We start from the raw sequence: 18,004 nt of genomic DNA, 5'->3' as shown, positions 1-18,004 counted from the left end.
TAAATTTGTTTACATTATTTAAATGCTTGAATAATTACAAAATGTTACTTTTCCTAATTGAAAGTAAACATTTGGTTGGCATCTATGCATAAATTAAAATCAGTCTTTCGCCGGGTGTGATGGTTCACACCTGTAATCCTAGCACTCTGGGAGGCCAAGGCGTGAGGATCGCTTGAGGTCAGGGGTTAGAGACCAGCCAGAGCAAGAGCGAGACATTGTCTCTACTAAAAATAGAAAGAAATTAGCCAGACAACTAAAAAAATAGAAAAAATTAGCCAGGCGTGGTCCCAGCTACTTGGGAGGCTGAGGCAGGAGGATCGCTTGAGCCCAGGAGTTGGAGGTTGCTGTGAGCTAGGCTGACACCACAGCACTCTAGCCTGGGCTACAGAGCAAGACTCTGTCTCAAAAAAAAAAAAAAAAAAAAATTTGTCTTCATTGAACTGATAATAAATAATTCTCCCACAACATGAATTAGAAATATAGATTAATGTGATCATGTTTCTCAAGTACAAAAACTTGCTTTTTGGTGCTGATCTTCTCAACTTTTGTAACAAACTTCCCATTAAAAATTTTATGTCAATGCATATATACTAGATAAATGTCAAAACAGCCAATGTGAAAGTCATCAAAATAGAACATTTTTTCTTTTAACAGAAATAAGTGCTTTTTCATATTGGATGTAAATTTGTCAATGTAAGCAGGCAAACATTTTGATAAATACATCATTACAAAAAACCATATTGCAGTCAGCTCAGGTACAATTTACACTTGTACCCTTTGTGAATGGTAGATGAGATATGGACAATTCATAGCAGCTAGTGGGTCACATATATGCCGTTATGTATAAATGACTCTGAAGGCACCTTTTAGTTTATATTTAAATATTTCTACATATTGTACTCTGTAGACTGACTGGCTTAGGAATGCAGAAAGTTGTCATCCTTTCATCGTCACTGTGATGTTCTCAGTGTTATGTGCGTATAGGCTGTGCCATCTTTGCAATTTCCCCTAAGGGGGAGATGGTCAACATAATCAGGCTTTAATGGAGCTCTCAATGTAAAACAGAGATATTAACAAAATATAAATAAACAAATTAGATATTTTTGAATCAACTTGAAATATTTGCTGTGAATAAATTACAGTTTTTATATCCTACCTTTGGACAATTAATATTTAACTACTGTTGTATTTTAAAATGTCTCTTAGGGTTCATAAATTCATGGACCGTGAAGGTCGCAGACCTCGTCTCCTTGTAGCAAAAATGGGACAAGATGGCCATGACAGAGGAGCAAAAGTTATTGCTACAGGATTTGCTGATCTTGGTTTTGATGTGGACATAGGCCCTCTTTTTCAGGTATTAAAAATCGTTGCGAGGAATTTCAAAAAGTGTGCCATAAGTCACTTACATTTAGAAAAAGCAGTAAAATGATGATACACCATGTTTTTAAATTTATAAAAGACCATGTTTAACAAATTCTCTATTTTTGAATGCATGTAGTCCAATTAATTATGACAGCAATAAAAATAAAATATAAAAAATATAATGCATGTTTCAGACTTTGTAAAAGTAAATGTCAGTTCAGAACTAAAACTTTTATTAGGGCTCTGAAACTATGAAGATTACTTTCAAGGATCTTACTGTGCTCTTTATTGAGATTTGCCTACTATTTTGTGGGAAAGATAGCCCACAGGGGATTGGTGGAAAATGTTTTGAAAAGGAAATCAAACATCAGACATCAGAGTAAGCTCAATTCATAAGTAGGTTTTCTCTTTTTTTGCACTCTAGTATTCTGTTTAGTCACAAAATATTAGACCCTGAAAGGAAAATAATTTGTTGGAGATAAATGAGGCTGACATTAATTATTCTACTACAAAAAAATTCTGTCTGAAAAGTACATTATAATAAATTTTCTATTAAAAGCTTTATCCACTACATATTATTGATCATCTACCAGATGCTAGGCTCTGAGTTCAGTAGGATACGATTTTGTCCTTAGGGATGTTACAGTCTCCTAACAAAGAGAGATTTGCTTACTAGTGATTACAGCAGCCTGTGATAATTACTGTTATAATTAAGGTATGGCAGAGGAGGACAACTCACTTGTTTCAAGAATCCTAGGAACTGCTGGGCGCGGTGGCTCACGCCTGTAATCCAGCACTTTGGGAGGCTGAGGTGGGTGGATCGTTTGAGCTCAGGAGTTCAAGAACAACCTGAGCAAGAGCAAGACCCCGTCTCTACTAAAAATAGAAAGAAATTAACTGGACAACTAAAAATATATATAGAAAAAATTAGGCGGCCATGGTGGCACATGCCTGTAGTCCCAGCTACTCAGGAGGCTGAGGCAGGAGGATTGCTTGAGCCCAGGAGTTTGAGGTTGCTGTGAGGTAGGCTGACGCCTTGGCACTCTAGCCCAGGCAACAGAGTGAGACTCTGTCTCAAAAAAAAAAAAAGAATCCTAGGAACTTACGTTTGAGCCATGTCTTTCAAAGAAGCACAGTGCCTTTTACTTTGTAGAAAAAATCACTTTCTGAAGTGAATTAAGGAGAGCTGTGATTAGAAGCAAAGAGTGTGGTTAAGACAAACAATGAAAAACAATTTACTGAGGCAATGTCAGGGTCTCAGCAGAAATCAAATCTCAGCTAGATGTTTGAAGAAAATTTAATGAAGGGACTATTTACAGTTCTGTAGGCAGGATTAAGAGAATCAGCCAGGAATAGAGAGGCAACCAAGAATTAAATTTCTAAGAATTTCAAAAGCCGGTTGTTTCACCATGCCATTAACATTGCTGAATAAATTACCTTAAAAGCAAAGGTAATAAGTACTTAAAACTCATCATTTCCTATTTATCTTACTATATTTTATTATTATCTATGCTCTTGAGGTTACTTTGATCTATATCTATATGGTGGAGATACTATATAATTGTGTGGCTTTTGTACATCTTTTTCCTGCTTTGCATTCAGTAATGTCATATTGGTAGACTGAAATTGGCTATGGTTAGAGTATTCACAACAGAGAAATCAGCAAACACTAACAATTAGGGATTGAGTTATTATTTTCTAGATTATCTAGATGTATAAATGTGATGAAGAAAATGTAAATAATGTAAATTAAATTTTAAAAGTTTATCATATCTGTAGCCATTACATTGGAAGAACCCCCAAATTTGAGGAAATAATCTTCTAGTATTCAAAAAATATTATATGATTTAGGAAAGAAGTTACTTATGTCATTTATAAACAAATGAAGTTCTGATATACATCTGTTTAGTTTTCATCTTACTCTCTAATATAAATAAAAATATCAGTCAACCCATGTCAGAACCACACTTATTCATCAATGACATGAATGACATCTTTGCTGAATCAGATCATAATTAAGCATTTTTCTGTAGTCTGATTTTGTCAAATCATGTTTGAATTGCAACTATAGGTTGGCTACAAATACAAAAGTTTGGCAATTTTTTTTTTTTTTTGAGACGGAGTCTCACTCTGTCACGTAGGCTAGAGTGCCATGACGTCAGCCTAGCTCACAGCAACCTCAAACTCCCTGGCTCAAGCGATTCTCTTGCCTCAGCCTCCTGTAGCTGGGATTACAGGCACACGCCACTACGCCCAGCTACTCTTTCAATTTTTTTTTTTTTTTTTTTTTTTTGAGACAGAGTCTCACTCTGTTGCCCGGGCTAGAGTGAGTGCCGTGGCGTCAGTCTAGCTCACAGCAACCTCAAACTCCTGGGCTTAAGCGATCCTACTGCCTCAGCCTCCCAAGTAGCTGGGACTACAGGCATGTGCCACCATGCCCGGCTAATTTTTTTTTTTTTTTTTTGTATATATATATTTTAGTTGTCCATATAATTTCTTTCTATTTTTAGTAGAGACGGGGTCTCACTCTTGCTCAGGCTGGTCTCGAACTCCTGACCTTGAGCGATCCACCCGCCTCGGCCTCCCAGAGTGCTAGGATTACAGGCGTGAGCCACCGCGCCCGGCCTAATCTTTCAATTTTTAGTAGAGACGGGGTCTCACTCTTGCTCAGGCTGGTGGTGAACTCCTGAGCTCAAGCGATCCTCCTGCCTAAGCCTCCCAGAGTGCTAGGATTATAGGCGTGACCCACCACGCCTGGCTAAGTTTGGCAAAATTTAATGAAAGCATTCTGTCAAATTGACTATTTGTTATTTACAATAAATATTATTAGATATTTTGTTATTATTTGTAAATTATCTATTATACACCCCTTGTATCCACAAAACTTATAATTAGCTCTTGTGTGTATGTGTACATGCATGCTTTTATTTGGTGGTGGGGAGGTAGTTGTTTGTCATTTACCAGCACAACACTCAGAGAGGGTCACCTGATTAAAAATTAGTCATGGAGGGATACACATCTGCCAGAACCATGGTTCCATGGTAGAGAGAAAGCATGAAAAAAAATTGCTGACCTCTTTCTCTTCCATTGGGAAAATGCATTCGGAGCCAGAGAGCAGGGGAGGGAGCCTTATGTAGGGCTGGGATCTCTAGGGCACTGAGCAGGGCAGAGAGTGACTCTTAGGCTGATACTAGGTAAAAGAATTAAAGGTTATATAGCAAATAACCTACAGCGTTTGATGGTCTAAATGTGGACTATCTCACATTATAATTTTTTAAAGTGTATTGGTTATCTTCATTATCAACATTTATTGAGTGGTTGTACAGTACAAGGCAACATGTTATAGTAGCTATGAAAAAATCAAAGACTACACACAAAATACAATGTAAAAAAGTGAATCTTGGGTTTTAAAATAGAATGGGAAAGAGTGATGTCAGCAAGAGGGAGGACTAGGAAGGAAGCTCTAGATCCTTGTTCTCCCACAAAAATACCAAATTAACATAAAAATATGGACCAAATTACCTTTGTAAAAACTCTAGAAACTAGTTAAGAGGCTACAGCACCCAAGTGAGTGGATAAACAAGAAAAGAGAAGGCATCGAGGAGGATGTGCTGCTCATCTATTAACTGGATTTAACCAGTTTTGGATATAAAATCATAAAATCATAAATTACAAGTATCAATTATGAATTGAGATATCCAAGATCATATCTACTTTCTGTAATAATGAGTTTGTGACATTGCTTTGCTAATTACATGTATTTAAATAATTTCATATAAAAGGTACAAGATTCTCATTGTAAATATAATTTATATATTTGTTTATTTATTAATAATTTTATTGAGACCAGCTCTCTTGCTCTGTTGCCCAGGCTAAACTGCAGTGCTGTCATCATAGCTCACTGCAACCTTAAACTCTAGGGCTCAAGCCATCATCCTGCCTTGGCCTCCCAAAGTGCTAGGATTATGGGTGTGAGCCACCATGCCCAGCATAAATATAAATTTAAAAATTAGGAAAGAATGATGCTACCTGTATTACTTCTTTATCTTGAAATTTATTTTTTAATGAGGGAAATCTTAGCATGTTGATTTAAGTAGTATAACACTTTTAAAACAATTGGTTTTTTTTTTAGTCATTGCCTAGGAATAAACGATGATTTGTCTCTTTCCTTTCTGACTGTTTAGACTCCTCGTGAAGTGGCCCAGCAGGCTGTGGACGCAGATGTGCATGCTGTGGGTGTAAGCACGCTTGCTGCTGGGCATAAAACCCTAGTTCCTGAACTCATCAAAGAACTTAACTCCCTTGGACGCCCAGATATTCTTGTCATGTGTGGGGGGGTGATACCACCACAGGTATTTTTTATGTCTTATATTTTTCTAGTAATTTTTCCTGAGTAACAATAGCTTATATGTGGTTCTAAAGATAAATTTGTTGTAGATTTAAGACCATATTATTTCCTGGTGATTTTGCTGGGTAAATTCTACAAAGCACAAAAGTGGGCAGTGTTGTTTTCGATTCAAGTTATGCTGTCATTCATTACGTATAATTTAAGATAACAGTTTACAAAGCTTTTATGAGGGAACTGTCTCCTTGCAAACCAGTAACCTGTGATAGATATCTACCTTCTTCATATTCAATAAACAATGATGGAGAAGGAACAGGATAAAAATAATAAAACCTCACACCTGGAGTAGGAAACAATGGTAAACACACAGTGAATATATCAAACCCTAGCCAGAGATATAGTGAGGACTCCTTGTCCTGGGGGTAGAGTGAGTCCTTTAGTGAGCTTGCTTCTGTTTTGGAGGAGCTACCTTGTTCATTTCCTCTACGTTCCCATCTGTAAATGCTGCCCTTGCCTCAGAGATATATCAGTTACATGGTCCTGTAAAATACCTTTATTAAGTTAATTTGATTGGGATATGGTTTTCTTGGGCTACAAATATCCTAATGCAGACATAAATGGAATTAGCTTGTCTTAAAAGTTATGAGTGGGGAAGAGGTGTATACTTAAACAAAAATATGGGCCCTCTTAGGAAAGGAGAAATGGATGCTAGGTAACAATGGTATCAGTTAATTTATTAATGACGTGAGGTTAGCAGTTAAAGTAGTTAGTTAAGATCTAAATAGAGTCTGTTTCTGATCCAATTTTTAATTATATTGAGGTTTACTTTTTTACTGAGAATGAAAAAATATTGAGTTAGGACTGTATATGAGGCTGCTCTAAGTAAATGATTCATAGATGCTACAAAAGCCCCACCACTATAGCAGGAATCTGTCAGTGAAATGTGATCTTGTTTCCAGCTCTACAGTTTTTTTGGTCCATTACAGCTCAGAATATAGAATAGTGAATTTATATACCACTTATGAAAGGAGAAAATATGTATGTATGAGGTTATGAGACTCGTGATAATGTGGGGCTAGTGAAGAAATTACATACAATTTATTTTCTTTCTAACAACGCAGTATTTAATGTGATACAGCCAACACAAAATTCCTTTTGTTAACAAACTTGTCTATTATTTTCATAAATATAGTTCATTACTTGGGAAAATAAAGGGCTATTATTCTTCATTGCAGTCTACTTATGGAAGTCTATCTATATTGCAGTTTTAGTGTCTGTGATAAGTAGGCACGATATTAAAATGTAAGAGCCAAAATAATTAGGCAGCAGAAAATACTTGAATTAAAATGTGTTGAGAAAAAATGTAGGCCTGTTATATAAGTGAGCTGACATTTTCAAGAAATATATTTCATACAAGTTGTATTAACCCTCTGGATATTTGAATTACGACATCCGTAGGTGTTTGCCGTACTCATTTCCCTATGAGTTTAACAACTAAGAACAATTTTCTGTTAAACTTATGTGTTAATATGAGTGTGCTTTATTATATAATTATAGTAGTCAGTACCCTTGTATTTTTGTTGTTATTTGCACTGAATATATAAAATGCTATTATTCAGTTGAAAGTCACTTAGTTTTTAAATTATAAGGTACTAATACATAGTGATTAATCAAACAAGAGCTTAAAGTTTCTGCATTCTAATTAAATAAATGTCTATTCTCACCAGTATGTTACTACAATCAGGATTTTCTAACCCTTTTAGTAGCAGTGGCCTCCAAGTATTTTAGGCAAAGTTAGCAGACTCATGATTCCTGCTTCCGTCATGCCTGGCCTGGCCAAGAGGAAGATATTTAAAAATAATTCTTGATTTGGAAATCATTTCAAACTAACAGAAAGTACAAAAATAAAGATAGTACAAATAACACCTGTATACCTTTACCCAGATTCACTTATTGCTAACGTTTTAACTCCTCACTAAGGTGCATTTTACAAGGCTTATGTAAGACTTAGGTAAGTCAAATACTCTTTTTTTAGTTGTAACATTTTGCAGTCTTCTTCCAGATGAATCCTCATTCCAAATTCATAATTCAGATGTCAGGACAAATGCTACACAGCATTTTTAGGAAAGAGAAAAGATGATAACGTATTACTCTGACCATTCCCAATTTGGAGATAATTGTTATTTAATATTTCATCCAGTTTTCTTATGAGCTCTTAAAATCGATAGCACCTGCTCAGAAACAATGACAGGTTTTGAACACCTTTATATGTCAAGTGCAGGGGATACAAAGATGATTAGACATGATCTCTACTCCAGAAATTCACAGAATAGAGGGAGCCAAATTCAATAAGATGTGTTAAATTCCATTGAAAAATTCTACAATTATCATATAAGAATATTAGAAAGATATAATAGAGATGGAAAAGAAGTAGTTGGGGGATAAGTAGTGTGACCATATAATTTGTCATCTAAATATGATCACTTGAGAGTACGAGTGGGTTCTGTGAGAAGGAATGCTGCAACAGTAAACACAAATCAGACTGTCTGTCATATGTGATCACCCCAGTGGATAAGAATCGGGGTCTGTCTTTTTTTTTTTTTTTTTTGAGACAGAGTCTCTCTCTGTTGCCCAGGCTAGAGTGAGTGCCGTGGCGTCAGCCTAGCTCACAGCAACCTCAAACTCCTGAGCTCAAGCGATCCTCCTGTCTCAGCCTCCCGAGTAGCTGGGACTACAGGCATGCACCACCATGCCCGGCTAATTTTTCTATATATATTTTTAACTGTCCATATAATTTCTTTCTATTTTTGGTAGAGATGGGGTCTCGCTCTTGCTCAGGCTGGTCTCGAACTCCTGAGCTCAAATGATCCGCCCACCTCGGCCTCCCAGAGTGCTAGGATTACAGGCGTGAGCCACCACGCCCGGCCCGGGGTCTGTCTTAAAGGATGTATATCCTAACCTTGACATTATAGCTACAAATGTTCTGATGTTAAAGTAGCCTGAAGTCTGGAGCAGTATTTGTGCCCTAGTCAAACATTAACTGCCATTAAACTCACAAATAGCAATAGCAACAGAAAATGAAAAAAATGAGCTTAGCTTCATATCTAATTCTATCATGAGGCAAATTCAAAATACCACCATTTACTAGCTGCAGACAAAATGCCTAGGAGGAAAATAGTCTTGTATACTCAAAGCTATAATATGTTACCAAATTTAACACAAATAATGACAAGTAGTGAAAATTTAGATGAGAGAAAATTATGGTTTAGGGTTCAGAAGTTCTTAGGGCCATTCAGCTTCCTGCCACAAATAATACACTAGGGTATTTGGAAAATGGACAGAGTATGTTTGGTTCTTTTAATCACTTGGGGTAGGAGGGTGTGCTATTTGCTATTAATAGCAGTCCCAATCAAGGAAGAATTTTTTAGCCCCAGATACCAATAGTACACCAGCTGAGAAGGTTTTGGGCATTGGGGAACAAAGAAGAAAGGAACAGGGTTCATTGTTATTTTATTTCCTTGAAGTTGGAAATAATGTCTCTTACTAATTAAATAAATTCTTTCAACAGGATTATGAATTTCTGTATGAAGTTGGGGTTTCCAATGTATTTGGTCCTGGGACTCGAATTCCAAAGGCTGCCGTTCAAGTGCTTGATGATATTGAGAAGTGTTTGGAAAAGAAGCAGCAATCTCTATAACATCCTGTTTTTGCTTTAGCTCTTTTCTAAAATACTCTTTTAGTTATGATCAAGAAAGAGAGTAAAGCTATGTCTGCAATTTAATTTCAACACCTGGTATGTACTTCCCTGGAAAGGTTTACATTAAAATACCTTAATCATAAGCATATACAGTTTCACTTTAAAAATAGAAATAATTCCTAAAAACCCTCTGTAGTAATACTTTATCACAAGCTCTAGACAAAGGTATTATTTTTAAAAACCATGGTGTTATATTTATTAGAAATATTTCTTATAAATCTATTTACTTTTTATTTTAAGAATTAAACTTTACCTAAAAAGATATGACTAGTCCCATTCTTCAGTTTAGCGTTACATTGACTTGAACCCCAGAAAATAAAATCCATATATTAATAAAATAAAACACTTATCTTGAAAAAATAGTAGAGAATATTTATGTGGGGAAATAGATTATGGGTGTGGTCCTTAGCCAAACTCTACCAGAATCACCTTGCTAAAACAATTTTAAATCAAACACAGTAGGTTGGAATAGGGGGGAATTGGCAGCGTATTTCTTCAAGTCTGATTTTATAAATACTTTCTTCCTGAGCATGATCATGTGACCTGGTTATTGTGAACCTTGGCTCAAGACCCGGGAGAGTGGATGTTTATGAACATTCCCTTAAATCAAAGTGCTTACGTTGCTATTATGATTTCTCCAGAATGGTGACGTCAGTGGAGGGTGTAGATGTATGATATAGAAAGAACTGAACTTTCCAGATCCAGAAAGATGCTACCTTGCATATATTAGCTCATTAAAGATAAGTCGCAAAAATAAAAATAGCACAAAGAACACCTGTACTTTGCTTGTTGAGCAATTTTGCTCATTAAAGAGGGAAAGTTGTCCTTTATTGTTAACATGATCCATTACATAAATATAAAATAAGTAACAGTGATTATTTTGTAATGAATTTCTATTGTATCTTATTAGATCAGAGAACAATGTTTCAGAAGGTATTATAAGATTTATATATTGCTACAAAATTTCTAAGGTACAGCTTAAATTTAGAACATGATTATTAGAATAGTATTAAGTCATGATTAGTGTTCCCATTTTACAGATGAGCAATCTAACTTTAAGTCCAGTGATATATTCACCATGCCATTTTATTTACTTTTTCTTATAAAAAATGCATATTAATTTAATAAGTATTTGGTTTTTATGATGTGTGTTCAGTTATGTTCAGTTATGGGTGACATGTGAAATAAACTCCTCAAGAAATTTACAATTCTTGACATTCATTGTCTTTTGAGTAGGCCATTTTGGGAAAAAGAACAGGAGCTTCCTGATACCAAATTTCACATCCGTTATGTATTTTTTACCTGAATGCAGAAGTGCTGGCGCCAGTAACCTCACTGCTTAAAAACCTATTTCCAGAAACATTCAGTGGCATAGGCCATAGGAATTAAATTTGGCTTGACTCTAGGATTAAATTTTCTGTTATTAAATCCAGAAAATGTCAAAACTTAAATTTTTTAGTGTTATTTATATCCCAAAAGATTCCAAAAGAAATTGTACCTTATGTCTAACTTTTATTACTATCCTAATTTTTGGATGAAAACTTCTATGACCATCCATGAGCATAGTTTTGGAAATGATCAGGACAAGACCAAGTATACAAAGAAAGTGAATGTATGTCTTGTACAGACAAGCTGTCCCATATTCGCCAAATAGTATTATAAAATCACTTACGTAATTTCTTTCTGATGAAAACATCTGATTCAAATAGAAGATTCCAGTGGCAATTATAAAGCACAATCAAAATATACTGTAGCCCCATAATACTCTGAAATAAATAAATAAATAAAGGTACATTTAGCTACCAAATATATATATATATACACACTACACAAGCACTTTAACTTGCTAAGGTATATGCTGTTTCATAGATCAGTACACTCATCAATCTAATAGTGCCCACATCTTAGTTACAGCTGTTTCATCTTTGATAAGATTAGATTTGTAATACGTGATGCCAGTGGGAGCAAGATTTTGCATTCATATCCAGTGTAATCTAGGTATCTTTGCTTAGTTCAGAGACTAATGAAAAAAACAATAGTTTCATCTGTGAGAAACACACCACATACATACACATGAACTGAAGAAATAAGTAACTCAGGCATTACCTAACTTAAACTTTTGCTTCCATCAGGGTTCAATTAGAGAAGAATCAGTAGGATAAATGTGTGTGTGTGTGGTGTGTGTTTAAACATGATTTATTATAAGTGATAAGGAAAACCCCCATCTATTACTTAGCACAGCAGCCACCTGAGACCCCCACCCCTCGGGGAAGACCCACATTAGCATAATACTAACCTAACACCTGGCACATTAACATATCACTAACCTAACATCTGGCACATCAGCATAACACTAAACCTATTACCTGGCGGGCATTAGTCACCTGAGACCCCTCCCCTTGGGTCACCTCAACTTAATAAAAATGGGAAAAATTAGGTGGACGGCACTAAGAATTTGGTGACACGACCCCCTCTGAGCCTGCCGGCGAATAAACCTTGATTCTCCGACTCTCTGTGTGCCGCTCAGTTTGTCCTCGGGACCACCCGCTGTAACACTTGCAGTAACATAAGGAATTGGCTTACACAATTACGGAGGTTGGCTAAGCCTCCGGAAATCCACAGGGCAAACAAAGGGAAGATCATGAGCAGGCTGGAACCACACAGGCATAAGCTGAGGCTTAGTTTCTTCAGGGAGTCGGTAAGGAAGGAAGGTAACTGGGTGAAGAGAGAACAGTTGTTGATTTTGCCGGGGTTTGGAGTCTCTGGGCTCAGGAAAGTTTCACACCCTCTTTTAAAGGGCTTTTAACTGATTAAGTCTGATGTCTCACTCAAGATAATCTCTCTTTTGATTAAAGTCAACTGATTAGGGACTTTATTTATATCTACAAGATCCCTTCCCAGCATTATCTAGAGATTAAATGATTAACTGGAAGAAGGTGTGTTTGTGTGTGCGCTACAGAATGACTGTCATCTCCTTTCCATCCTCCAACTCTCAGGAGGGAATATCTCGTCCTTTGTATCCCACCCTAACTGGAAATACAGTTGAGAATTGTGGAGACTGTAGTTCAGTCTAGTTAAATTGACACATTATAAAGTTATCATATGCCCTCACTGTAGATAGGTAACTGAGGCAGGGAAAGGAAGATTTAACAAAAGTGACAGTATTTATAGCATGTCTGGAGCCTCGTCTGCTGGCTCAAGGCTCAGCAGTTTTCATATTTATATCTGAAGAGAACCACATTGAGAAGAGTCATACCTACTCATATTTGCTATCCATCATGCAGTGGAAAGGTCCAAAATTTAGAGTACATGTACAATCCTTGGTAAAAAGAATTTGAAGAATCACTTTTATATTGATTCACACTTTTGCATCAAAGTTATCTGTGGATGTACTTTCTCACAGGCAGTCTTCTTAAAATGCCATTATTCTCAGATCTGCTATGCCATTAATAAACCTACATCAACTGAAATTAGTAAATAAATAAGGTTTTTCCAGGATGGTCACAACTCTCGTTATACAGAGCAGCCACCAATCTTTGACTCTAAAGACTGCTCTGATCGTAGACACCATTTCATTGAACTCTTCTTCCTAAATGGGTCAAGAGTAAAACGACTTAAAGGGAACTTGTGGAGTCTCATAACTACAGGGAAGGTGAACCAAATATTTCTAGCAATGTATAAGTAGGCGAGTTGTATCAGACTTAGCTACCGGTAGTATTTTATCAAAAAAACTAATCTTGAAAAAGGTAGGTCATTTGTTGATACTTAGACTGTTTCAAAGTTCTGTACAATGTGTTATTGAAAAAAATATAGGAAAAATACATAAAATATAGAAAGAAAGAACTCCAGACTGGAGAATCCCAGAGATATGTCTCCAACTAATAGTCTTCAGATAATAGAGTGTTAGTTAAGTAATCCAAGTATTTTGAATTATGTTCCTTAACTAAAAGTGAGGAGGCTGTTTCCCTAACAAGAGTGCCATATTTTTCATTCAGGTACTGTTTATCTCTAGAAGTTCCATTTATGTCTCTTCTGTATCTTTCCATTTCTCTTATTTATCATGTTTTCTTTTACATCCGTGAACATATTTGTAAGATGTATATTAGCTGTGCTAAGGTTTCTGCATGACAGTTCTATTGTTTCTGTCATTTTTGTGTATGCATCCACTTACTGGTTTTCTTCCTCCTGGTTAGGGTTATGTTGCTGCTTTGTACACCTGGTAATTTTTTATTGGATAACAGATATTGTAAGTTTTATGATGGTAAGTGCTAGTTTTGGGTTGCATTTCTTTAAAGAATAATGAACTTTATTCTGGCCCAGTTAAATTACTTGCAGATCAGTTTGACTATTTCCATGCTTGCTTTTAAGCTTTGATAGGCTGGGTCAAGAACAGCCTTTACATTAGAGTTAATTTAATGCCACTTATAAGGTGTGATTCTTCTGAGGATTTTGCTTAATATCATGTGTCATATGAGGTCTCTTCACTTAGAGTGGTGGAAAGGTAAATTATTCCTAGCCCTGTGTAAATGCTCAGAATTGTTTGGCCTACTGCTATTTGGTGGTTTTTTTTCCTTGACCTGGAGGGATTTTACAGCATTCATGCACAGATCAGTCCTCAACCAGACTGAAAATTCCCAGGTCTCTTTTGCTGTGCAACATCTCCCTCTTTGGTATTCTGCCCTGCAAATTCTAACTACCTTGGCCTCCTCAACTCGAATCTCAGTCTCCTCAATTCAGTGAGATGGCCATGTTCTGTTTTTATTTTATTCCGTGTGCTGTGGCTTGGAAACTACCTCCAGGCAGTAAACTAGGGCAATCAAAAAATGGTGGTGTTAGACTGGGCTTTGGTGGCTCATGATTGTAATCCCAGGGCTTTGGGAAGCTGAGGCAGGAGGATTGCTTGAGTCCAGCAGTTTGAGGTTACAGTGAGCTATGATTGTGCCACTGCATTCTAGCCTGAATAACATAGTGAGACTCTGTCTCTTAAAAAAAAAAAAAAAAAAGGAAATAGTATTGGGAAGACTAAATATCCACATGCCAAAAATAAAGCTGGGCCTTTACCTTCCTTACCATCAAACATCTAAACATAAGAGCTAAAACTATAAAACTCTTAGAAGAAAACATAGGGGAAAGACTTCATGACATTAGATTTGGCAGTGATTTCTTGGATATGATACCAAAACCTAGGCAACAACAACAATAAAAAAATAGGTAAGTTTGGCTTCATCAAAATTAAAAACTTTTTTACATTGAAAGACACTGTCAACAGAAATCAACAGACTGCAAAGGCAATCCACACAATTGGATACTATATTTGCAAATCATATATCTAATAAGGAATTGATATCTAAAATATATAAAGAACTTATAATTCAACGGCAACAGAAAACAACCTGATTAAAAAATGGGCAAAAGGTTTAAATAGACATTTTTCCAAAGAAGTTGAACAGATGACTAATAAGCACATAAAAAAATGATCAACATCACTAGTCATTAGGAAAATGCAAATCAAAACCACAATGAAATATCACTTCACACCTGTTAAGATAGCTATTATCAAAAAAAAAAAAAAAAAAAAAACCCAGATTGAACAAGTGTTGGAGAGGCTGTGGAGACATTGGAACTTTATGCATTGCTGGTAGGAATGTCCAATGGTGCAGCTGTGGTGGAAAACGATATGATGATTCCTCAAAAAAATTAAATATAGAATTACTATATGATCCAGAAATTCCCTTCTGGGCATATTCCCAAAAGAAGTGAAGGCAGGGACTTGAACAGATATTTGTACACCAATTGTTATGAACTGAATGTTTGTGACTCCCCCAAATTCATATTGTGAAGCCCTAACCCCCAATATGATGGTGTTTGGAGGTGGGGCTTTTCAGAGGTAATTAGATTTGGATTAGGTCCCAAGGGTAGGATCCTCGTGAGAGAATTAATGCCCTTATAAGAAGAAACAGGAGACCTTGCTCTTCCTCTCTCTCCTGGTCATGTGAGGATACAGTAAGGAGGCAACCATCTTTAAGACTGCAGTCACCGGGAGCTGAATTAGCTGGCTTCTTGATCTTCCACTTCAGTCTCCAGAACTGTAAGAAATAAATGCCTGTTGTTTAAGCCACCCAGTCTATGATATTTCGTTATGGCACCCTGAGCAGACTAAGACACAAATGTTGATAGCAGCATTACTCATAATAGCCAAAAGGCAGAAGCAACTCAGTGTCCACTGACAGATGAATGGATAAACAAAATATGATATATACTTACAGTGGAACATTATTCAGCCTTAAAAAGGAAGGAAATTTTGACACATGTTATAATATGGACATGTGCCATTGAAGACATTATATTAAGTGAAATAAGCTAGTCACAAAAAGACAAATACTGTATGATTCCACTTATATGAAGTTCCTAGAGCAGTCAAATTCATAGAGACAGAATGTAGAAAGAGAATGAAAGAGACAGAAAGTAGAATGGTAGTTGCCAGGGGCTGGGCAGAGGGGGAAATGGGCAATTAGAGTTTAATGGGTTCAGAGTTTCAGTTGGGGAGGATGAAAACGTTCTGGACATGGATGGTGGTGATGGTTGCATGACTAGTGTGAATGTACTTGAATCCACAGAACTCTACACCTAAATATGGATAATATGGTCTATTTTATGTTATATATATTTTGCTACAATAAAAAATGTGTTTAGGACAATGCCTGGAATGTGACACAGGCTTTATAGGTATTAGTTATTATTGTTATTGTATTATTATTCCTGTTATTATTTTTAAAAATGAATGGATGGCAAGTCATGAAACCAAGAAGTTAGGCAGAGACCAGACCATTTAGAGGCTTATTCTGTTAAGGGATTTGGATTGTTATCCTGAAGGTTACAGAGATCCATATAAGGGTTTTAACCAGGGAAATAATCCAATAAGATCATTTTAGCACAGCAAATGAAAGATGCCTTTTAATGGGGTCAGTATTGCAGATAAGAATTAAAAGGCCATTATAGTGATTTAATAGAGAAATCCTAAGCATCTAAGCTTATCTGCTTAGGTGCTACTGAGAGATGGCAGGGATGGAGAAGATATGATCTTATTTTGGAAGACTGGCTTGACAGAAACTGGATTTTATCTTTTAAAAAGTCTCTTGATCCTTAGGTATTTGCTGTATGGAATAGGCTATGTCCCCTCACCTACTTTAGTTGTTCTCTCATGGACCTCTTTTGATGTGCAGTGATCTCATGACTGAGAGTACACTGGTATAATGTCAAAATCAGGAAAAGGTAAAATTATGAGATTTTTTTCCCTAGTGAAATGTTTGCCAATACTAGAGCTTTCTAGGCTTTTCTGGCTTTAGCAGCACACCAGGGTGATGTCTTTAGGGGGCACTGAAGACATCAAAATTCATTTCCTGCAACTTAATGGGAATTTATTACACAAATATTATAATGAAGGTATAGGAAGGGAGGAGAGCTTTGGAGAGTCAGCCTTTCTGAGTGAAACCTATATGGAAGTAGGAGATATATTAATATTAATAAATTAAAGTAACAAAACAAAAGAAAATAGGATGATTACTCCCTCCTTTGATTTCCATCTCAGGGAGTGGGAATTCATATAATGGGGGGTGGTGGTGAGGGGAGGGGCTTTTTCTTTTTTTTTGAGACAAAGTCTCCCTCTGTCACCCCTGATAGAATGCAGTGGTGTCATCATAGTTCACTGCAACCTCAGACTCCTGGACCAACGTGATCTTCCTGCCTCAGCCTCCTGAGTACTTGGAACTACAAGCATGTGCCACCAGGCCTGGCTACTTTTTCTATTTTTAATAGTGACGGGGTCTCACTCTTGCTCAGGCTGGTCTCAGACTTCTGATCTCAAGCAATCCTCCCACCTTGGCCTCCCAGAGTGCTAGGATTACAGACACGAGCCACCAAGCCCGGCCGAGAGGGGCTTTCAAACAGTTCTGGACTTATTTACCCACTAACAAAATTATGCTGTATGTCACTGGCACCCTCTAGTGGTACCTTAAGTTCCCATCTACTTCATACTATTCAAAAACCTATTCTTAAAAAAAAATGATATAATAAAATCATGTATGTTAAGGTAGAAATATCTATTAATGTGAACTATGTTTGTTCTATGAGGGATATTTTTACTTCAACTGAGGAAAAAAATCTTATCACAGTGATTAATATCTAAATGTACTTGTTGCTGCTTGGTAGACACTCAATAAAAATGATGATGATGATGATAATGATAACAGCTAATGTTATTTCTACCAATAGGTAAATCCTGACTCACTTTCAAAGAACTAGGGGCCATCCTTTAGGCCATTAGACAAAGTTTGGTTTTAGAAGTAGCCTAAAGTTGAGAGATAAAATTGAAAAAACATATATATTTGTTAAGGTATTCTTGTCTATGTTGTGCTTATCATTATGAAAAATGCTCTCATCATTCAAAAATATTTTCAGAGAAAATCCATTCTGGTTTTCCTAACTAAACACAATGTTCGTGTTTTCTGTTTCTCAGATCTTCTTTTTATTTTATTTTTTCT

At 36.3% G+C, this 18,004-nt stretch overlaps 1 protein-coding gene across 1 annotated transcript in view; it reads left to right on the top strand.

Moving 5' to 3' along the window:
• The window catches only part of MMUT (methylmalonyl-CoA mutase), a 35,717-nt gene extending 25,073 nt beyond the window's left edge, over positions 1–10,644 (top strand). The window contains exons 11-13 of the mRNA XM_069487669.1: positions 1,207–1,354; positions 5,547–5,714; positions 9,276–10,644. Coding sequence (XP_069343770.1) covers positions 1,207–1,354; positions 5,547–5,714; positions 9,276–9,404 — 445 coding nt within the window. The 3' untranslated portion in view covers positions 9,405–10,644. The remainder of the gene's footprint in view (positions 1–1,206; positions 1,355–5,546; positions 5,715–9,275) is intronic.
• The last annotated feature ends 7,360 nt before the right edge of the window (positions 10,645–18,004 follow it).

This window comes from Eulemur rufifrons, chromosome 15 (genome assembly GCF_041146395.1).
Source record: "Eulemur rufifrons isolate Redbay chromosome 15, OSU_ERuf_1, whole genome shotgun sequence".
Classification (NCBI taxonomy): domain Eukaryota; kingdom Metazoa; phylum Chordata; class Mammalia; order Primates; family Lemuridae; genus Eulemur; species Eulemur rufifrons.
This window is presented reverse-complemented; position numbering and strand designations above follow the sequence as displayed.